Here is a 22189-nt window from a genome sequence, read left to right as displayed (position 1 = left end):
TAAACACTTAACTGTATCCATTTTAAGCATGCCTTTTGTATTGATAATAAAAGGATGGTTAGGGTGAAATGAATATACACAGAGCCCTACAGAACATGTCCCTAGTTTGGGCTGCTGCATTATCCCTCCATGCCAGTTCCAAACAACCTCCCTGTGACTAACATTGCCATGGCCTGATTTACACACAGATTAAGTATCTGCAACTCATTATCATATTTAAACTTCTGGGTGGCTCAACTCCTTTGAGAAATTGGACCTAATAGCATTCTACACAGAAAAAGATATAAGTACCTATTAACCTGTAGCAATTTACCATAGCATTTATAAAGATATGAATAATATGCAGAGTCATGCACATCTTACTAATGCAGACTGAATTATTCATTGCAAAGCTGGGCAATATTTTTATCAAATACTTATTATGGATAAATGTTTTCCTTATTCAGTACCTTGATATATGTTTGAATAACACTTTGCAAATAATTCTTCATGCAAATGTTGCACTGAAATATTAGCACTTTCCTCCTTTGAATAGTTATTTCCAAATCAATTTCCTTTGTGTTATTTATTTATTACAAATGAATAAATGGTATTCATGGAGCTTGGTTCTCTCTAGGCTAATAAACAGGCTTGGTGTTAGCCCCCAAGTACTTGTAATCTCAGCTTCAAACGTGCAAGCACACAAGTGGATTTCTATGCTATCACAATATTTCTGGCACCAACACAGAGATAAAAGAAATACAGGAAACCAAGGAAAAGTGACTCAAAATTTCAAAATATGAAGTCATTGCATATATATTGGTTGGTATGTCCTTATTCCATTGACTGTCATTCTTTATGTTGGTTTTGATCTCTCTGCCCTTTTCTTCCTTTAATGCCTGAATACACTCAATCTTGTATTTTCTTGTCTATTTGTTTAAGATTGAACAATTTAAATTTGCTTGTAATTCGTCCCCAATTTCTGAGCAAATACTGCTCTTGCAGGACTCTAAATAATAAACTCTATAAATAATTCTCCAGCCATGCAAATGTTCTCCAAGACTTAACCCCAAGGCATGTAGGTGCTACTTTTGTCTCCTTTCCTTTAATTTTCAAATATCACCACACCATCACCATGAACAAAATTCACCTTTGTCACCAGTGGCCAAAACAGGACAGCCCTGGTATTTTGTGGTGCAAAACCTTATGGACAGCCTGTACTTCCTAAGTTTCAGGGAAAGTACTTCTTCCTATAAATTATTAGACAAGATGTGCATACTGTGAGGTAAAATTTGGCAAGTGACTCCCAGCTCCTGCAGGCACAGGCTGGCTTGTGTCCATAATGATCAGGGCTCCCTCCCTCTTAGAAAGGTCATGCTCACATTACATGATGGTCCTTCTTGTTGTGAGACATCATCATTACTATCATTATTACTGTTATTACTGCTACTATGGTAATGCCAACAACAAGGAGCTGGCTTTTTCCAAATGCACGGTGTGAAATAACGTGGTGGCTATGCTGCAGCTCTCCAGAGCTTGGCTTTTCCAGGTCATGCTGTTGGCCTGGCATGGGGTATGCAGGAACATAGAGGCTCTGGGGTGGCACTGGATAACCAGCCAAGGTGATGGGGAGTCACACCTGGCAGAGTTAGGAGAGACATTTCAAAATCATGCTCCTGAGCCAAACTGAAATGCTGGTGCAGGTGCACCCTACAGTGTGTGCACAGATGTTTACTCTCCTGCAGCAGATCAAGCTCCATTCTGCTAAAATAAAATGCTGCTCAAAAAATGCTTCTAGCTGCAAATTGTCATTACTGCTTCCTCCCAGTAATGAGGCTTTGGTAAACCATTTACTAGCATTACAGTTTACCTGTACTCAGCTTTGCACTTGTGTTTGCTGATCACTGCAGCTGAAGCAAAAGAAAATAAACACATCGAACACATGCACACATTGCTTAAAAAATAATGCACGTTACTGTGTTGTCCTCAAAATAAATAAGAAAACAGAAAGCAATTCACAGAACAGGGTCTCTGTATACTTTGCCAGATAATTAAAAGTCCGTTGTGGTCTCTGATCAGAGAGATCAGAGTCAGATATTTATGACTGTGTAATTTTTGAACATAGAAAAATCTAATTCTTAGCTACTTTTAAAAGAAAACACTGGTGTGTTGAAAAGGAAAAGGTAATAGCAGCACAGGTCCTGGCCAGATCTAAATCCCAGATGATGCTGTTGGAGAGAGAGAGTGGATTAGGAAAGGATACTGTGGTCCAGTGACAGACATGGTAAATGGTGATTATCCAGTTCTAGTTTACACAATTTTGCACTCACCTACGTCATGTCTCTTAGAGTAAAAGCCACAGGAATTTTTTTCACATTTTTGTTTACTGCCACTTTTCTGCTGTTGCCTTACAGATGAAGGCTGCAGTAGTTATCATCATGAAACAGGACCATATGGCTTCAAGATCAGAAACAAATTCACTAAACCCTGACTTTATTATTTTAATTCCTATCTTGATAATGAAACACCAAATGAGAACAGAATTCAGCCTAAGAGATGAGGTGTCAGAATAATTTTATATCTTGTCACTAGGTAATGACTGTAATGGTATCTCTTACTTAGGTACCTTCATTAACGACTTAATGGTGAGAGCATGTTTTAGCAATTGTGAACATGTGGAATACTTCATGTTCTGGGGCAAATGATTAGCTTAATGAGGAGAGAGCCAATTTCCTGAAGAAGTGCCTTATACAGTTCCTGCTTTTAAAAGAAGAACAGTAACATGGACAATTTATCATTACAAGGTATAAAAACACTTAACTTCATGGTTTGGTGCATTTATAGCACTCCTGCAGAGGGGAGAGAGATTAATAGATTTTTCTCACGTGGTAAAATAGGTGGAAATAGGTTCTTCCAAATCCTTTTGCTCAGTAGAGAAAGATTCATAACCAGGAGATTGGGTTCAAAGAGCAAACTATCACTTAGCCTCTCTTAGTCTCTTACGTTTCTCTAGATGTTTATTATGTTTTTAGGCACCTTTGAAAATGTGGCCCACAGACACCCAAACCCTGCGAATAGAGCTTTGATAAATGCTCATATCTTTCAAATACAATGTACTTTATTTTGTTATGGGCAAGCAGCTTTAACATCAGTAGTCAAGAAACAATAGCAACAACAAAACCTCAAAACTACAGTGCTGCAATCTTTAGCAGAAGCAAAGAAGCTCTAGCAAGGAACAACCATGAACATTATGTCACCTAGTCAGTCCATCTTGTCAACAAATGATGTTTCTTTACAGCCTTGGCAAGCAAACCTGGTAATTGGGCTTGCAAAAATAAAAACTGGCAAGAGCTTTGATACCTGATGTGCAAAGAAAAGAAATGAGTACAAACCTAGTAATTACTTTGTCTGCATCTTTTTCAGAATTGAAACAGAAAGGCTTCAGTGTCCTTGAATGTTCATCCCCAGGAAAAAGCTGTACTAAATTTGCTGTGTCTTGGTACTTGACAGTTCATGCCATCTTGCATTTTCCCAGTAAGTTTAAGTAGAAAAATTTCTACAGGGAAAGTTTATTTTTTTCCCTATTTACTGAAGATAAGATACACTATTTACCAGCCTACATCTGCAAGTTATGACAAGCTTACCATAATATAAAAAGACGGTGAGTTTAGGGAGCTGAGATTTAGCACATTAGAAGATTATAGTTTTAGACAGTCTCAAGCTCTCTTACTGTTCTGCAGCAAAGCCCTTCTGTCTCTGAGTTCTCAAGCTAGCAACCCTTTCCCAGTGCAACCATTCTACTTCTTGTTGACTCCGAATAACATACTTGCATAAAGAAAGTGGATTCTGTCTGTCTTACAAAACTGTATCATGTTAGAGGTCTTCTGTTATACAAGAAAGATTAAATAAGCAGGACAGACTTCAGGGAAAACATCCTCAAATAGAAGATATCCTCATCCTCACATAGGAGTGAAGTTACACGAGATACTTGGAAATCTGGATGGCAGCAACCAGTTTGGTGATGAATACTTCACTGGACAAAATGCTTTTCCCTATAACGTTAATTTTTGTTAATGCCACTCACCAAACACACCAGACCAAATCTGGTGGATCTTTAGGCTGATAGTGCACAAAACCCATTCTGCTTTGAGGTTAGGGGGACTGGAATGGTGACTGCCACTCTCCCCAGCCCATGCTGGGCTGGCATATACAGCACCCTGAAAATCCAGAGGGAGAAGCCATGGCCAGGATGTGGCAACTGCTCCCCGGCTATCTTGGTGGGACAGCCAGTGCTGTGCTGCTTTGAGAAGACAAAAGGACACCCCTGGAAGGGCTCCTGTATTGAACAGAAACTAGACAGGCATCTTACGACCAAATCCAAGGAATAGGAGGAGATGTTTATATAAAATATGCATTATTTGATCCTTGTCAACTAGTAGACCTTTCTGTCTAGATAAGCTTAGCTTTCAGGACAGTCAGGCTGACTATTTGGGGCTCTATTTAAAACAGACTGTCCAGAACTTATGGTGGGATAAATTCCTGTAACTCTGCTGACTTCAGAGGAGCTGTTGCAATTTACATGGACTGAATTTCTAGTCCAGAATTAAAATTGTGACTTGCTTCTAACATATACACACACACGTGGAAATGTTGTAATTTCAGTATTTTACTGGAAAATAAATCTTACAGGTGATTTATGTACTACAGATACACAATAAATGTGTAAAACAAATGAATTGATATTGCATTCTTTTCAACTATATCTTCCTTTATATAATACCTAAGTTTATATAAGCTGTGGCACCACATATTCTGACTTCCCTTCACTCCTACCCTGTCACTTTTGGTTATGAAATATCAGAGATCTCAAATATCAAATAATTAATTGATTCTGGGAAATTTGAACAAAAAAAATTATTTTCCCAATATGAAACTGCTGTTCTCAGAGAAACAATAAGAAGCAGAAAATGTTAAATCTATGTCCATAGAAGAAAACTGTCTGAAAAAAACTCCCATATATTCAATTTTACCATGCATCAGAACCACCTGTCCCTTCTGATGCCCCAGCCTCACTTCTAACTAACTACCCATTTATGGTGACTGCCAATAAAAATAGAGATTCTCACACATCAGTATTATTCTACCACTAATAGTGCAATGTTGCTAATTTTTATCACCTAAAGATCTCAAAAACGTAGTGCTCATGGCTGGGGTTACACAATAAGGCTTTTCTACAAAAAGTGATGTTTTTCTGTGATTCCTTGAATTAGTAAACAAAACAGTGATCAGAAAATGAATAAAATAATTTTAATGGAAATTTATATTCTCCTAGCAAAAAGCTGTTTTTGAAGAGTAAGTGATCAAGGGATGCCAATCAATGAGAAGCTGGCTCAGAGACAGAAAACAAAAAATAGAAATATTTGGCAATTTTTCTACGTCACATAAACTTGATTGCAAAATACTTGTATGTACCATAATAAAATCAATCTGTTTTGGTAAATTTATTAATGAATGAGTAATGAGAGAGTAGAGAAAATCAGCGTCTTGTAGGCAGGAAAAAGACCAGAAAAAAAAACCCTCAGTAGAATTGGACAAAACTAGAGAATGGGTCTGTTGATGAAAATCCCCATAAAGATGTATATTAAAACACACTGCAGAACTAAAAGGGGGTATCCACCCACAATATAGGTTTCCAAAATCCTTCGGGATTGCATTAGTATCCAATCAGAGAAGCCAGCAGGCTCTGCTCTCAGAGGCTGCAGACACACCCACCACAGTCTGGATGAAGGCATTGGGTCAACCTAAGCATGACCATATTGATCAAGGTGTCAGGTTGCTCAAATATTTTCTTCTCTTTCTTATGTACTTCTCACCTAAAACATAAACCACTGAGATCTCCTGTGTTAGAGGTAATTTCTATAGCAAGTGGTTAAAACCCTCTTTTTTTCAAAACTATGCAGAGTAAGCACAAACTGAGAGCTGCCTGAAAATAATACACACATCAAGCCTATGTGGTACCATTTGCTTGGCCAACAGATACCACAGAGTAATAGCAATGCTGTGCTGATAATTTTTTTTCCATTATTGACCAAACAGAAATTTTTAGGGACAGAACATGATAGACACCTTGGAACTACCCTGTTTTTGGAGTGGCAATCTTGGCACAAATAAAAATCATGCCTCTTAGAGGAGGTTCATTCAGTTCTTTCTGAGGGAACAACAGGCTGCTAAAGTGCCAAAGCTCACTGGGAAAACGAAAATGGCTCAGTTGGCAAGACAAGACACCTGCTGCATATGCCTTACACCAGGCTTTAAGCAAAACCAGATCTCTGACAGCAGTTTCTGGCCAAACTCTATTGACTCAAATGGCATCCTGTCCATCTGTGGTAACTAAATAATTCACAGTTGCCTCAGTGTGGAGACTTCATTTTGGTCTTATTAAGAGATGACAGCAACTTTGGGCCAGTCTCCCTTCCCCTTGGTTTGACTCTCAGAAATCAAGCCCTCGAGCTAGACATTAGTTTTCCTATGAGCATGGCCTTGGCACTTAAAAATCCAGTATTATACATGGCAGATGTAATGTTAGGTGAACCAAAGAATCTCAGCCTGCAACTCAATTCAGCCTGTTAATTCCAGGAAAAGCAGTCATGTCCTCAAAGTCTTTGTGCTTTGCTGAATTCCTGAAAAAAAAGTTCTCTTTCAGAGAGAATGTCAAGTGTAATCCCCACTGGGCAGGAGTTACTCAAGCACATATGCTCACTGATTTGCTGCCAGTGCTCGTGTGAGTGACTGCCTGCCAAGAGGGACACAAAGTTCGCATCTGACACACAGAAGCTTACCCTGGATGTTCTCTGCCTGGCAGATCACTGCTCTTTGGTCCACAATATTATTTATTATCATCAGAAACAGGGCAGGGGAAAACTTCTGAATTTGTGATTTTCCTTAAATTATTTATTAGGACATTGAGCAAACAGAGTATTTTTAAGCTAGGGGAATCACTGTTTCATAGCTGACAGCCTGTGAACCCATCCACCAACTGCAGGGTGGAAAACTTTTAATAGATGAGTTACAAAACACAGTGATGAGTTTATGAGGGCATGATGGATGCACACATTAAATGCCAAGAAAATAAAACAGCTACAACATGATCTGTATTTTACACACTGCTTTTCATGGAACCTGTTCATGCAATAAGAAATTCATGTTGCATATTCTTCGATAGCCTGGATAGAAACTAACTTAAAAGAAATTACGAAGTGCTATCAAATACTGTAAAGATGGAAAATTGTAAAAGACACATGAGGTGATAATACTTGTGTGCCAAAGTCTATAGAAAGGGGTTTTTTGGATCATAATGAAAAAATTTAGCAGTCTTTTTGCTCTCCATAACCTATTTAGTAGGAATGAAAGTGTTGGGGTTTTTTGTTGGTGGTGGGTTTTTCTGGTGTTTTGTTGTTGTTGTTGTTGTTGTTGTATTTTTTTCTTTTCTAGGAAGCCAACATTAAAAAAAAACCAAAGGTGAAAAAAGACTTGAGAAGGAGGAAGAGGGGACACTGGTCCACACTGCTGAAAATAATCTGTCCAAGGAAAACCTGATTAGTGCTTTGTGGTTAGGTCATCCACCTTGTGGGATTTCTTGGTTTCAGTTCCTTATTTCCCAAGGAGTTAAACTCTTTCCACATTAGCTATAATGAATATGATGCAAATGTTCCTTGGACTGCATGATACAAGTAGCCCAGTCTTCATCCTGTTTAACCTACCATAATACTCCCTCTGTCTCTTCCTCTTCCAGAGCCATAAGTCCTAAATTTCCTCCTGCACCATGACACAGGATACCCTTAATCCATTCGTGTCGGCAACATCCTCTTTTATATAATCTCCAGGAGATTAGGGTTTAAATCTACAAATCATAAGCCTGACGAGACGATTTAGCACAGGTTTATATCCTCGACATGCACGCTAGCACGTTACACAACGCAGTGGGCACAATGTCACCTCCTCCAGCCATGTGTTAAAAGGACATCCCAGATGCCAGTGCTAATGGGTTTGATCCTAGCAGTGAAGCTTCGGATGGCTCAGAGCATAGGAACAATCTGATCCCCTCCACAGATCCAGAAGCAGTGACCAAGTGGCCGAGCAGGAATCTTCACTGGCTGGCAGTAGCACAACGGGGTCACGTCCAGACCCTTGCTGCATTCTGCCTGCCAAGTAAGCAGAGGTGCTCATGCTTGGGTGATGCACCTTTCGTAACTTCCAGTTTGTATCACAACATCAGCCATGCCTCCTGCTGGTTTTGGGCAAGCATCTCTGCTGGATTTGGCCATCAATATTGGCTCTATCTATATCATTCAAAACAAAACTCAGTAGAAAATCTTTAAAACCAGAGCAACACCATGAAACAAAACTAGTGCACAACAGGTCTGTTCTTTTCCAGAGGCTTTCATAGTTTCAGCTGAAGCCAACATGCATCCAACACCCATAAAATACCAGCTAAGGAACAATTATTTCACATCAGACATCAGATTGGAAAGTCCAAGGTAACGATGTTCAGTGAAAGGATTAAAAAATTTGGACATATCTGATCCTGCAACATGCACACACACATTCTGCAGAGTTCAAAGCTGCATCGAATCTGCTTTCAGCCTCAGAATAAAAGAAATTTCAGAGACTGCCATGGTAAAATTTGGGAAATCTGTGCCACAGGTAAACTTCCCTTTGGTATCTCCACGTAACACTTCTCCAGGGCAAGCAAATTTTTTAATCTGGATCAAGGAAATAATAAATGTGTGTGCCAGCTGAACTGCTTGTTTAGAACATGGCACCACATTTAGTTTCTTTTCTTCTGCTCACTGCATAAGCAGAAAAATAAAAGAGCTGGTCACAACATGAGTCTAGAAGAAAATGCACCTTTTTTGATCCATCTATTGTGAGGTTTCAGCAGAAAGTTTTTCCTTTAATACTAACTGAAAGAAATCCCTAATATGTAGAAAATCCCAATTATTCTTCTTTTTATTCAGCTCTCAGATAATTTTCATGGCTCTACACATCCAGTTCTGCTGTTGGCAAGTAAGAAAAAAATGGAAAGAAATGTTTTTACAGTTCAATTTGCAATTGCTAAAGCATGACTTCAATTTGCAACATGAATTACGTTCTGGCCAGAAAAGCAAGAAAAAACTTCTGCCTTTTCACCTGCTTCATAGGTGTAAAGCCAACACACATGCCAAGCTTTCTTCCAGCCACTTGCAACTGTGCCACAGTTGTCTTCAAATATGATACAAGTAAACACTATTAGGATCTCTAAACTGTGATTGCAAAAAAACTACATGAATTTACGTCTTCCATAAAATGATGGATTCAACATTTCCTTTTATAAGGTGCTGCCATGCTTAATGAAAACTTTAATAAGAAGTTTGTCTGGTTCTTGATTTTACTTTTTCAGTATTCAGTATGATACTTTTAGGTTAAGATGAAGAATGTGGAAATCGAAGGGAAATAACTCTTAGGGGATGAACACAATTTTCTAAATTACTTAAAAGAATATATAAAAATAATAATCTTTGGGATCACTGGCTTTTATTTTCCTATGGCAACTTCTAACCATCATAGGCATATAATGAATGTCTGAACATTAAGAATTTATGTGTGCTGCCTTAGATGAGCATAATTCTCAACTATTATTAATGAGGAACTATAAAACACACTTCAAGTTTTATGCCTAAATTACATGAAGTTTCAAAAAACCATAAATACATCTGTCTGTGGGTATCTACAGAGAATTATATAACACGCTTTTAAAACACGGTCACTGAGGCAGTGAAACTCATCCCAAATGAGAAAAGATCTTACAAGGAAAACTTTCTACAGAGTAATTCTTCCCCTGCTCTGTTTTCTAAAATATTTATATAGATGCCTCCAGTATAGTCAGAAAATGAAGAATAAAAAGAATGCGGAAAAAAATGTTGTTGTTGTTTTTTAAACCAGGCTTGTTATTTACAACATGGCTTGATCTTAATTTTCAATCTTCCCTGAGAAATAGATCCAGTATTTCATTGTGTAGTAATTCAAGAGTCAATATAGCTTTCAAATAGTAATGGAGATTATAGTTTCATCTTTGTTTCCATATGTTAAATCTCCTAACAGTTAGAGTGGTGTAATTTACTAGTTTTCACTTCTAAAATTTCACTTCCAATTTTTATATCACAAATTATGGCTTCGGTGTTAGCCAATTCACATTGATATAGACAATTATATTTGTGGTAGCTCAGAATTCTGCAAAATTCCATTTTCTCTGGCTGGAAATAAGTAGTAGCATGGACTTTTCAGATCAGCATACCTGGTAGAGCCAGTGTGGTATTGCACTGCCACATGTTGCTGAGTGCAATTTGGAGAGGAAACCATCACATTCAGTCTTCAACTCCTGTAAATCAGGGGCTGCTCCAGTGAAATCTGCAGTGGCTGCTTCCAGGGTAAATGAAGCCTGAGCTAAGCCAACACCAGTACAAGCACTACTACATTAGTTATCATTTCTCAACTCACAATACCTCATCTAGACAGAAGTATACGAAATATCCTGCAATTTTCAGGAACAGGAAATAAAGTTCCTAAGGGCTTAAAGGGAATAGCAGCATCTTTAAAGTGACAGAGGCAAATTAAGATCAAAAGTGAACTGGGTGCCACAGACAGTGAATAAGAAATACATCTTTTAAAAGTAATGCTAAATGGAAAATTCAAAAGTAAAACTAAATTCTTTTCTTGTGGCAAAATAATAAGAGTTTTAACCACAATGCCTATTTTTCATGTAGACAAAAGCATTTTTCCCTGAAAAAGCATGTAGACTAAATGTAGTAAAGCACAGGAGAACTGAAGCTGCTGTGGTCTTTGGCTAGTAAGTACTGTAGGAAAAAGCAGGAGGTGCAAATGAAAGTGCAAGCAGCAAGTGACTTAAAAGTTCACAAATCTTGCGTGAGCGAGCTAAAGCAGCTTGTAAGATGAGTCAGCAGGCAGAAGAGGCAATTAGAGTAACAGAGCAAGGGGAAATGAACAGAGAATAAAGAAACAACAACTTTCCCACTGGAAAACTTCCAGCATATGACAGAAACAAAGCTTCCAGAGGTCAGCAGGTCTGCAGTAAACCACTGAACAGTTACTGGATAAAAGTTGTTTGGATACTGCATTTCCTTTCTTCACGTTCACTCCGCAAGAACTTCTGGAACTGTGAACCTGGGATCAGGCTCACAAGGTCTTGTTTTCTAAGTACTCTTAGTCACCCTAATGAGATCTGCTGTTTTGCAAGACTTCTACAGAAGTAGTTTTGCCACACACAAAGGAGGACACAGCTTCACCTGTTACTCATTTATATTGAAAGAAGCTGTTAACACCTCGACTACATTAATAAGGTAATGCTCCTGCAGACCAAAGTAGAAATGGATTCTGAGAAACCAGGTCAGGACTGGAAAAGCGACCAACTTTCCAGATGACAGCAGTTCAACCATGGGGGAAGAAAAAAAAAAACCAAACCAGAAGAAAGTTCTCCAGTAAGCGTGATTTGGGAGACAATTATTTTTTCAAACAAGCACAGAGCACCACAAATTCTCCCTGCAGTATGTTTTTCCTACAGAAAAACTAAAGTAGGGGTAAAAAAATCATACACCTGGGTTGGCTGTGTTTTTCAAAGTGCATTTTTGGACACAAACTGAGTTCCTTCTCCCAAAATTGGAGACCTGGATAGATTTTGGCAAACTTGGTCTTACTGAGGACAGTAAAAACTTCCAACTGCAGAGACATTTCAGTGTTCATTTCTGGCTATGAAGCTTAAAGAGTATGGCATGTACTTTTCCAGACGGGAAAAACAGACTGGTTTCTGGCCAGATTTTAGTAATTTTCTCCACTTTATGGATTTGGCAGTTTGAGCAGCCTGAATATACTCACTTCAGCTTAACAAACCAATATATTCTCAGTGAAAAAGATGCCCAGCAAAACATCCATAAGCCATTTTTCAGTGCCTTCAGTTTAATTTGTCTATCATACCAATTCCTGAAGAATAATGACATTGTTTTTCTGTTCTTAAGTCTGGCTTTGACAACAACCAAATTTCTCTCTTCCTGAAGGTGTCCTCCTTATTCCAAGATCTTAAGTATATCTTCCTACACTAGCATTCTTCTGCTTGAAAGGCATTCTGCCTGTCCATAATATACACTTCCAGCTGAGATGAGTGAAATCAAGGAGGGACTGCATGCATGGATAGCAGATTGTCTGCAACTTACTAATTTTTATATTAATGTAATCACACCTGCTACAGAGAGCTTTTAATGAACAGGACTGGATACCCATTTCAGGATGTGGCCCACATACTGCACATAGCAGTACCAACTCCTTGACGGATCCTCTGCATTTGTTCCTCTGGTGAAAGCCACCTGTGTTTCAGTCATGGTGATTGGATTCATACATTCGAATCCACACCCACACAAGCCATACTTTGTCACTGTGGTTGTTTCACAACTGCTACAGCCAAGGGCAAAATGACAGCAGTAGGCTCTTCTCAGCATCACCTCTCCCAACACCACCAGCTTTCCCTGCAGGGCAAGAAGCTCCACAGCTCTGCAGTCAGCTCTCTCACCATCTTATCTGTCTAATTCTGGAAACCACTTTGATGTGAAAAGGTGTGATAGCAGTGCTCTGCTGTAATAAAAAAGGCTGTTTTCTAAAGGACCACTACACTTCAACGGAACCCCTCTGGGCAATTCCACATCCTTCACTCACATGCCACCTGGGTGGAGATTTCCCTCTGAAGCTCCTGCATCCTGTAAACTGCAAGAGAAGCCAGATACCCATAGCAGCTGATTGAGGAATTGCTGTAATCAGATGACTTCCACAGCTTGTTGGTCTTCAAGAAAACTGTCTAGCTCTCAATCTTGCTCTTTTCTGACAACTTTTTGGTTTTGATCATTAAACAAGCTGAAGGTATCTCCACAATGAGAAACCACAATTTTTAGGATAAAGAAATATGTGAGCCAGGCCCTGGAGTACATTTCTTGCACTTCAGTGGGAATTCTGAACAAAGCACCTAGGTGACCCTCATTGCCTGCAGTAACACCCACTAAAGCTTTATGTAGCAGCAAGAATTAGATTTATATGAGAAAGAAGTTACAAGGATCACTTTCTTTTCAGTTACCTAGAACATTCAGGATAATAGCACAAATAAACCAGTAAAGCAAATCTCTCTTTAAACTAGATTTTATATAAATTTAAACTAGCAACTCATTTTGGTCTTTGCAACTCGTACTTCTTCATCCTTTAATTACTTTACCAGACAGAGAGCTTCATTTCTGTAGATAGTATCCATTTTTATGAGAGCTCATTACTTCACTGACACTTCTGCTTTTACGGTTTTTAGGCTTAGACTTCTTTTATCCACATCTCCCAGCAATTCCTTTTTGCTTAACATTTTTTCTTGCTTTACTACACAAAAATTTGTACAAAGTCTGCCTTGTCTGAGCAGCAAATTACAAGACAGTTAATACTAAAACAAGTTCTTCAAATTCCTCAGATTTTCAGCTTCAGAGCTGGGGGAGGCTGTTCACTGACACTATTTACAAACTGATTTGTTTGGCCTCTTCTGGGCCACTAAATGAACATGCTTTCCCACATCAGACCATTCTTAGTATGGAACATTTCCACCTTTAATTCTGGGGTGCTTGCTTCTAATGAACTCTCAAAACCAGACCATTTCTATCACCAGTATGAGGAGTTCATGTTTAATTTCAGTGATAGCTCTACCTACAGAAAAACATTTGCAGTATAATAAACGACTGCACCAATACTGTCATGGCCACGTACTTGAGCTGCGCTATTCTTACTTGCCACATAGCATCAGTGATCTTGCAAGCAACAATTAGCTGGCAGTACACACACAACAAATCTTTTCCAGGACAACCTGCACATTCCCAAAGTTCAGGGAAATCTTACTTAGCAGTTGTGATTTCAGTTCCCATTTCCCCTATACTGACAGTATGACACTATGCTCGACTATACAGTGATGGAGGTGTGTAAGCCCTTGGCAAGAATCTCTTTGGAAAGAAAGGGAGTGTGTCTTAGTAATACCCAGCCCTTCCTAACCAACACCACTGTGCCACAGCAAGTTCAAAGAAGGGTAAATGGGATACAATTTATAGATACGTGGAGCTTCTTGGAGAATCCCACTGTTAAGAGTCAAGTGAAGTGCACAACTGCAAAACCCATTAGCACCACTGGGGCTTTACACCCTGAGAATGACAAATAACCACACTAGCTGCAGGCATCTTGATGAAAAGCAACAGTAAGGAGTGGTAAAAGACAAGTGGATTACTTTAATTTAATTTTCTTTAAACTGCTACTTGTAAATCTCCAAGATGGCTTTAATTTCCTCTCTGCACTCTTTATGTAGCAGCAGCTCCTTCAACCACATAAACCAAGTGGGCCAAGTTTTCTCTGAGAATATTTCATGGAGTTTAGACTTGTCCGAAGGAGTAACAGGAAGATGAACTGAGCTCACAGGCTATATAAACCAGGAATATATTCCAGTCTTGAATCACTATGTCACACTACCAATGAACTTCTGTGATGCCTTATAATGGATTTACCTGGAAGACAAGTCAAATAAAATACAGCCTGAAGCTTTTAAAGACCCCTGCCTAGAGGTAAAGTCTCTATTCCACAGACCAGGAAATTTTATCAAACTCTTTCACAAAGGACACAAAAACAATAGCTTTATGCCCTACAGCCAAAAAAGCACTAGAGAGGCATCTCATGACTTGATGAGATGAGGAGAAGTGCAAGCAGTAAGTGATGTTTCAGAAGCACATGGCACAGATTACTTCAGCAGAAACTCAAACATCTCACATGCATGGCTTCAGCAATGGAAAACAACAGCAGTGCTTCAGCAGCCAGAATGTCAACTTTATGTCACTGTGTGATTCAAAAGGAAAACAGAACTCAGTAATGCTTTGGGCAAACACAGGCATGACAGTTCTTACTGTAGCAGATGAAGAAAGGACAAAGCCAGGGCAAAGACAACACTCAGCACATCTCTGACTGAGAAGACACAAAATAATAGAAGTTGCCAGTAAGAATGATGACAGAGGTGAGGAGAATTACTCTGATGTCACCAGGAAGAGCTACTGGAACAGCAGTAAAAACATAGAAAAGAGGGAACCACAAAGTTTGAGAACTATCACATTGAAAAATCAAGGTGAGGCTATAGTGGAAAGTTTACTGCCCATGCACTAAAGACCTCTCCAGAAGATTAGTAATCCTGGGCAAAGCTTGGCCTGCCAGACAAAAATCTTCTTAAGCCAGCTGGATACAGGAGAGTAATTTCCTTCGGCAACTCTTCATCAAAGACCTCACCAATTTCTGCACTAAATGCTAGACTTATGTCTCATACCTTGCCTTCATTGACATAACAGGTGACATACACCTATGTGTATTTTTAAATGAAACAAAAAACTATACCAAAGCAAGCAGAAAAACCTCAACACACTTATCCCACTTGTGAGAAGACAACCAACCCACGACAGTCCTGTTACATACTACTGCTCCTGGGAAATATCCATGGCAATGCTGCAGTCACGATGTCCTGGAGACAGCAGAACTAGATTTAAGCAAATGATGCAGGTGGTGGTAATACTCTGCCTGTACTGGTAGGAATTGCAGTATAACTAATGTGCCCTACTGAAGGATGGTGACTGTAGCATAAGAATTTACACAGCACAAGAACTTACACAGAACAGAAACATTATATCTTGGTATTTACGATATACATGATAGAGATTGCCCCTTTTTTTAAACATCTTTGTGTTGTTCCACAGGAGAAACAGCAAACACCCCAGTTTAAATGATAATGATCCCAAAACTCTCCATTGGACTTGCCCCTCTCAATTTGCCAGACTGAAAGGGCAGGAAGGCAAAGCAGTGCAGCAGAACTTCGAATCAGTGTCTGAAAAGTTTCCCTCCTCAGCAGTCTTGTGATTTGAGATGCACACAGAACTGAGCACTTTGGAAGCAAGTCTTTAATATTTTAAGAGAGAATTTTTTATTCAGGAAACGTGCAATAACTCTTCCCAAACTATATGCAAAAATAAACCCCAAAATTCTAATGAAGATACAGAAGGAAAAAAAAAAGCAGCACAGCGGTGTTCCAAAATACATAATTCACAAGTTTAAAATTCAAGCACTCCCATCTGATGCCTGGAGCTCTCTTAAAATATTAACAATCAAAGTTCTCCGGTAAGTGTATGGGGTATACTTTATTCTGAACCAGTGCCTTGGGAAAAGGTTACCACTCGGGGCATACATTTTCACTCCTTGTTTGCCCATCAGACCACGAAAAATCCTGTTGCGGGACAAGATTTTATCATAAAATTCAAGGCCACCTCTGGCGTAGTCCTCGGAAAGCATGGCTGCCTTCCTGTCAGCCCTGCAGTCCAGGTGGTAGGTGACAGCGTCGGCAGAGACGCAGTAGCAGAGCAGTCCTCCCATGGCAGTGACGAGGTTACAGAGGCCACGGAGGATCACGGGGCCCGTGGATAACCCCAGAAGCAGCTTTAGAGCTCTCCCACAGACAAACATCCCAGCCAAGCAAGTCGGAGCCACAACTGCACTTGCTAAAGGGCTGCCATTCTGCAAGTACACAACTTCTCTGGCAATGGCAAACTTCTGAGCTTTAAGTGAAAATGTGAGAGCTTCCTTCAAAGCCACGCCTTCACTGCTCTCCCAGTCTACTTCCTTGCCATTTATTACAACAATGTGGTTGACTATTCCTTTTTTATCCTCAGCTGTGCTATCAAAGTTAGGTGGGATGCCCACCAAAGAGCCTGCTGGCAGCCAGGGAATTCCAGCACTCACAGGGTGGAAGCTAGAAGCTGCAAAGGCTCTGTAGGAGTCAGTGGACTTCACACCAGTATCTTGAAGGACATCCTGAAACACACCACAGAGCTTCTCCGAAAGCTCATCTGGCTGCCCCTCTGACCAGCATTCATGCAGCAATTTGAACGTCTGCTCAGGAAACACATGATAGGAAAGGTTAGTGCCAAGCAGTCCCACGCAAGAAACGGCCAACACAGTGATCTTGTGCTTCTTTAACCACACAGATGCCTTCCGCAGGAACTGCACTGCCATAGTCAAATCCTAACCTGTTCATAACACAAAATCAGGAATTAAAGTGTGCATAGATAGATTTGTCCTCTCTCTAGCCCTAAAAAAAAAAAAAACCAACAGCCAAAGCAAAAAACATGAGAAGAAGCAGAGCACAATAACCAAAGAAATCTTCTTTTACATTAACAGAACACAAAAAATCTTTACAGAGGAAGAGATATGCAATAATTTTTGGGCCTTGCAACACAGGATGATTGATATGAAGAATTAACTTTTCCCTTTCCTCCAGTAAATCAATTTACCGCAAAAAAGACAATACTAAAGCCACCACACTTCCTCCTCCCCCAGCAATCAATACACACCCTGTATTTACCCAACAGACTTGTCTAGTCCTTGCTAGCACAATTCTACTCTTGCTTTCCACTATACAGTCTATAGATAATGAGGTCAGAAAGAGCCAGTAATTAGATCAGTCTATGGCAACCTCCTCTACAGTACAGCTGCAAAAATTTTAATCAGTAACCTGAATATAAATTCAATAACTGGAGTTTGACTACAACTTTCAAAACAAGATCACATTTTGATTTGAAAAATTTCAGGAGGCAGAACTTTCCTTTAGGAGTTTGTTCTACTTGATAATCAAGCTCACTATTAAAAAAAAAAACCCAAACAACAAAAATACCAACCAACCAAAAACCAAAAAAACCCCAGTATGTGTTTTTTCCAGGATGTTTTTTTTTTTTTTCTTTCTTTCAGATTCAAGTTCCAGGCAGTGGTTCTAGCTTAGTCAGCAAAAAGCTATTTTCAGAAAGCAGAATGCTTTCAGTAGCTACTTTTAAAAATTTGTCTCTGAAATAATTTCTCTGACAAATACTATGTTCAATCTGGAGCAGAAACTGGAACAGAAATTGTTTCAGGGCCCATAACTATGTGTGACTCTTTAAATAAGCAGATAAACTTAAAAACTTTCAAACCTGCCAACTCCTTTAGTTCAAGAGTCCTGCTTCGCCTGGGAAGCATCAGTTCTTATGATCCAAGCTATATTATGTGCTATTCCCAGGAAAGCTCCAATCTCTTCTTAAAAAAAATTCCATTGGCTACAGAATTCCTCCCTAGAATGATGCTACTATGAAGATATTAAAGTGAATTAGGCACCTAAACCCAACAGAAATCACTGAAAATGGGATGCCCCTCTTTCCATTTGCAGCGTCTCCTCTCTCAGGGCTTTAACACATGAGCTTCACAGAATCTTACTGCAGCTGTTAAAGACATGAGTGTTTCCAGCTGTCCTCACGGGAAGCCGAGGTGGCAGAAGGAAACTGTGCTTTCATACAACAACCAAAGTCTTAGTGTGGAGTACCATCAAAGGTGCGTCTCAGCTATGCTGCTGGGCTTTGTATGGCAGCAGCTGAAGCAGGGACATATGCTCTCTCCTTCCACATGTGCTGAACAATAACTTCTCACAGAGGGGTAGACTGGACAACTGGGGTCTGTATCATCAAACAACACTACATGACAGGCCAGCATACACCAGCCATGAGCAACAGCAAATGAGTATTAACGGCAGGAGAACTAAAAGGGATTAATTTAAAGGTGGTGTTTTAATGATATGTTATTACTACTCCTTCCTATGAAGATCTTTCAGACTATAAATTCACCGGGGAAGAATAATCTTGTTTAATGTCTATGCTGCACTGAACACACACTGAATGCTTCATAAAAACAATGATGTATGTAAGCATACAGTAATTTAATATGTATTTCTTAGTGTAATAAATGCTTACATTCTTACATTCTGCTGAAGACAGAGGTGGTGAGTTGACAATATTATCTAAGAAAAACATGCTAAAGAGCTTGGATGAAACCCAGTTTCAGGAGAAAATCTCCTTGATAATAAGAGCTAAAAACCAGAAAATGGTAATGCCAAACTCAGATGACCACTTTGAAGTTTATGACCTCTGAGCAAATCTGGTAGTCTAGATGTGACTGAAAAGGTCACGTCACTTACAGTGAGGGGGGCAGCACTTCTAAGGGGATGATTGTAGGGAGCCTATCACTTGATCCTTATGTGAAGCTGAGGCAGGGGCTTTACAGGTTTCTCCTGTTAGAGAATGCCCCCTCACTGGAGCTGGCTAACATCTTTTAAAGATTAGAAATGCTGCTGCAAGGAGAAAAGTCCCTCTACAGCTTACATCCACACCCGTGTGGGGAAGGACAGACCACACTGACAACTCTCCTTTCTTTTATTCCATTACCAAATGAAAACTCCATTCTCCTTTCTTGCATGATCAAATGTGATCTTGCACATCTAATGCAAGAGTAAGCAGGAAATGCCATGGAGTATTTGTTTTCTCATAATAGTCAATGCTCATTAAATAAAAGGAGAACTGCCCCACAATACATTTTAGCATTTATGTTTTCAAATCTTCCCCAAGGGTCAGTGCAGATGCTCAGTTCCTGCAGATATCCCACGACAGCCCTAACTGCGCATGTTATTTTTACTTTTATTCATAAGCTTTGTGCAATTTATGTATGAGGAAAGCAATCGGAAACTACAAGACAAATTATATGGTCCATATCCTACAAATTTAATCGTTTAGCTCCCATGAAGCCATCACATTTACACGGCGGCCTCCCCCAAATGCAGAAGCACTTCCTATCTCTGTGGTGTCACGGGCATTAATTCTCACTGAACTCTGAGAACTGTAACAGCTGAAGTTCAGATGAGGGACATCACGCAAGTTTGGCCATAACACGTGTGCGTTACTGAATTTATTGCTTTATAATCGCACTTAGTCGAGGGGAAAGCCTAGCTTAAAGCACGATCAATCAGGAAACGGCGCGCGGGCCGGAGCCGCCTCCAGGGCTCGGACTATCACAAAAATAAAACTATAGAAGAGGACGGTGGCAGAAATGGACAACCCCGGGGCCCCGCTGAGGGAACCACCCGGGCCCCCCGCTCCGCGCCCGCCCAGCACCTACCGCGCGTCCCGGGCCGAGGCGGGGCTGCGGGCGGAAGGGGCGGCCCCGGGGCGGGCAGAGGCGCCATGGCGGGCGGGGCCCGTTCCCCTCAGCGCGGCCCAGGCGCGGCCGCACTGGCGCAATTTGGGCCGCGGCCCCCCTGACACAATTTGGGCCGCGGCCCCACTGGCACAATTTGGGCCGCGGCCCCCCGACACAATTTGGGCCGCGGCCCCGAGTAATCGGGCTCCGGGAAGGTCCCGAAGGGGAGATCCGAACCGCTGCCCGTGCAGGCGAAGAGCGAGAGACACCCACCCCTCCCGCAAAGGGCAGCCCGCAGCCTGAGGCGAGGACTGCCCCTCTCTCTCCCCGCGTCATAAATTAATTCTGTACGTTTGTATTCTGTGCTGTAACTCCCAGTGTTCTTCCTGCAAAATGCTTTACATCTGTATTATTAATAAGGCCCTCTCCACTGCAGGGCAGGAATGCTTGCCGGGAAAGCAGCAAGTGGCATAGCTGGCATCCGTCATGTAGGATTTGTTTTCTCTGTCATTCCTAATGGGAAAATAACACATGCAGGGATTTTTTATTTGCTTTACAATTACTGTTTGCTCAAAGCAGATGGCCAGTGCAGTTTCTCAGTAAGGCTGAGTGGATTTGTTCCACAAACTGGCCTCTCAGAAAGCCCTGGAAAGATGTGATATGCAGAGGAGGTGGGTGGCAGAGCAGCAGCCTTTGGAAGCATCCGAGGGCAGAGCTCCGGGAAGTCCAACCTTGCCCCTGGGATGTGCAGTCCTTGCAAAACAAGAACACAGAATAGCTTTTGGCCAGGTTAGGATTTTATTTAGGTAGCGGACAGTAGAACTTCGGATTTGTCTCATTAATAGGAAAAATTTGCACTGGTGCCGGATGATTGTTTAAAGTGTCCCTTCACACCAGGCAGTCATAGGGTAATAATTTTTCACTATCCAAATGGAAATTATGCTGGGTAGTGGGTTGAGAGACAACAGAATAGAAATAAAAGGATGCCGTTGTAATTTTCTACGTATGATTAATTTTTGGCAGAGCTTGCTTTCTTTGTAGCAGCCCCTGAGTGAAGCATTTCTTACCAGCAAGGGTTTAGTTCCCAGGCATTTTAGCATGACATTTGAGTTCACATGAAAAGATTAAGATCATAAACTGAATACTTAGGAGTTCTCATTCAAATTCATGGGCATTTTTAGGACTTCGAGGAAGGTATCCTAATGAAGATATTTATCCTATCATTATCCTACTAGATGATCTGATTTGTAGAAATGCTAGAGCTAAACACGCCTGGCTAGGCATAGCCTGTTCTGAACAGAAGCTGGTAATGGCAACCTTGGTTTTAACTTCCAATAGACAGGTTGCTAATTGCTAAGAAAACACACTGCTTCATGACAGGGCACAGTTCTACCCTTAAGTTACGGTTTTATGCAGTATGGCAAGGCAGATGAATAGTTTGCTGCCACCCAAAGGGAGAAGTCAGAGGAAAGATCCCACCTTTTTCACCTGTCTCCCTTTGAGACACTTAATTTTTGCCAGCTCTGTCATCCATCAGACTTCTCATGCGTTTATCTCACTATTAGCAGAAAACGTAGTAACTGACAAAAAGGCATCATCTTCTGCTAGGGAACTGAATGGGAGTGTTGAAAACTCTGAGAAGTGCCAAGGCTTTAACAAGGTATGAGGCAGCCAGAAAAAAAAAAAACAAACCAAACCCAAAAAACCAAGAGCTTCATCTCCCTCTTTATGTCAGCAGAGATCTGTTATAGTCTTCAGTCTGCAGCCTCAGCATGAAGCTTCATCATCTGCCAAAACTTAAAATTTGTATGTTGGCATTGATATTAATACTTCATGCCGAAGTACAAAGAAAAAGCGTGTGTAGGTGATGATGGACAACAGACTCCTCACTAACTGAAACATACAGTGTGATGAGGGATTTTAAAAGCCCAAGAGTCACTAAGACTTACTTAACTTCCTGGTGAACAGGAGAGAGGGTTGGGTGGGTTTGTGAAGTTTGGCTGTCTGAGAGGTGCTCCTGCCTTCTGCACTGGCTGGAAAGATCTAGAAAACAAGGGTTTCTTATACTAAACCTCAA

The 22189-nt window shown here is 40.5% G+C and overlaps 1 protein-coding gene across 7 annotated transcripts in view; it reads right to left on the bottom strand.

Annotated features, from left to right (window-relative positions):
- The window catches only part of TMEM177 (transmembrane protein 177), a 66511-nt gene that overhangs the window by 17639 nt on the left and 26683 nt on the right, over nt 1–22189 (bottom strand). For 3 of the 7 annotated variants that reach the window (XM_069020999.1, XM_069020998.1, XM_069021001.1), the window contains one exon: nt 16025–17147. The exons of 2 other annotated variants lie outside the window; for them this stretch is intronic. In XM_069020999.1, coding sequence (XP_068877100.1) covers nt 16183–17133 — 951 coding nt within the window. In that variant the 5' untranslated portion in view covers nt 17134–17147 and the 3' untranslated portion in view covers nt 16025–16182. Of the gene's footprint in view, nt 1–16024; nt 17148–18083; nt 18381–20091; nt 20141–22189 lie in introns of those variants that run through there. 2 more of the 7 variants (XM_069021000.1, XM_069021002.1) reach the window with 2 other exon arrangements.

This window comes from Aphelocoma coerulescens, chromosome 7 (genome assembly GCF_041296385.1).
Source record: "Aphelocoma coerulescens isolate FSJ_1873_10779 chromosome 7, UR_Acoe_1.0, whole genome shotgun sequence".
In the NCBI taxonomy this organism is placed as follows: domain Eukaryota; kingdom Metazoa; phylum Chordata; class Aves; order Passeriformes; family Corvidae; genus Aphelocoma; species Aphelocoma coerulescens.
The sequence above is the reverse complement of the archived record's forward strand: the minus strand, read 5'-3'. Positions and strand labels throughout refer to the sequence as shown.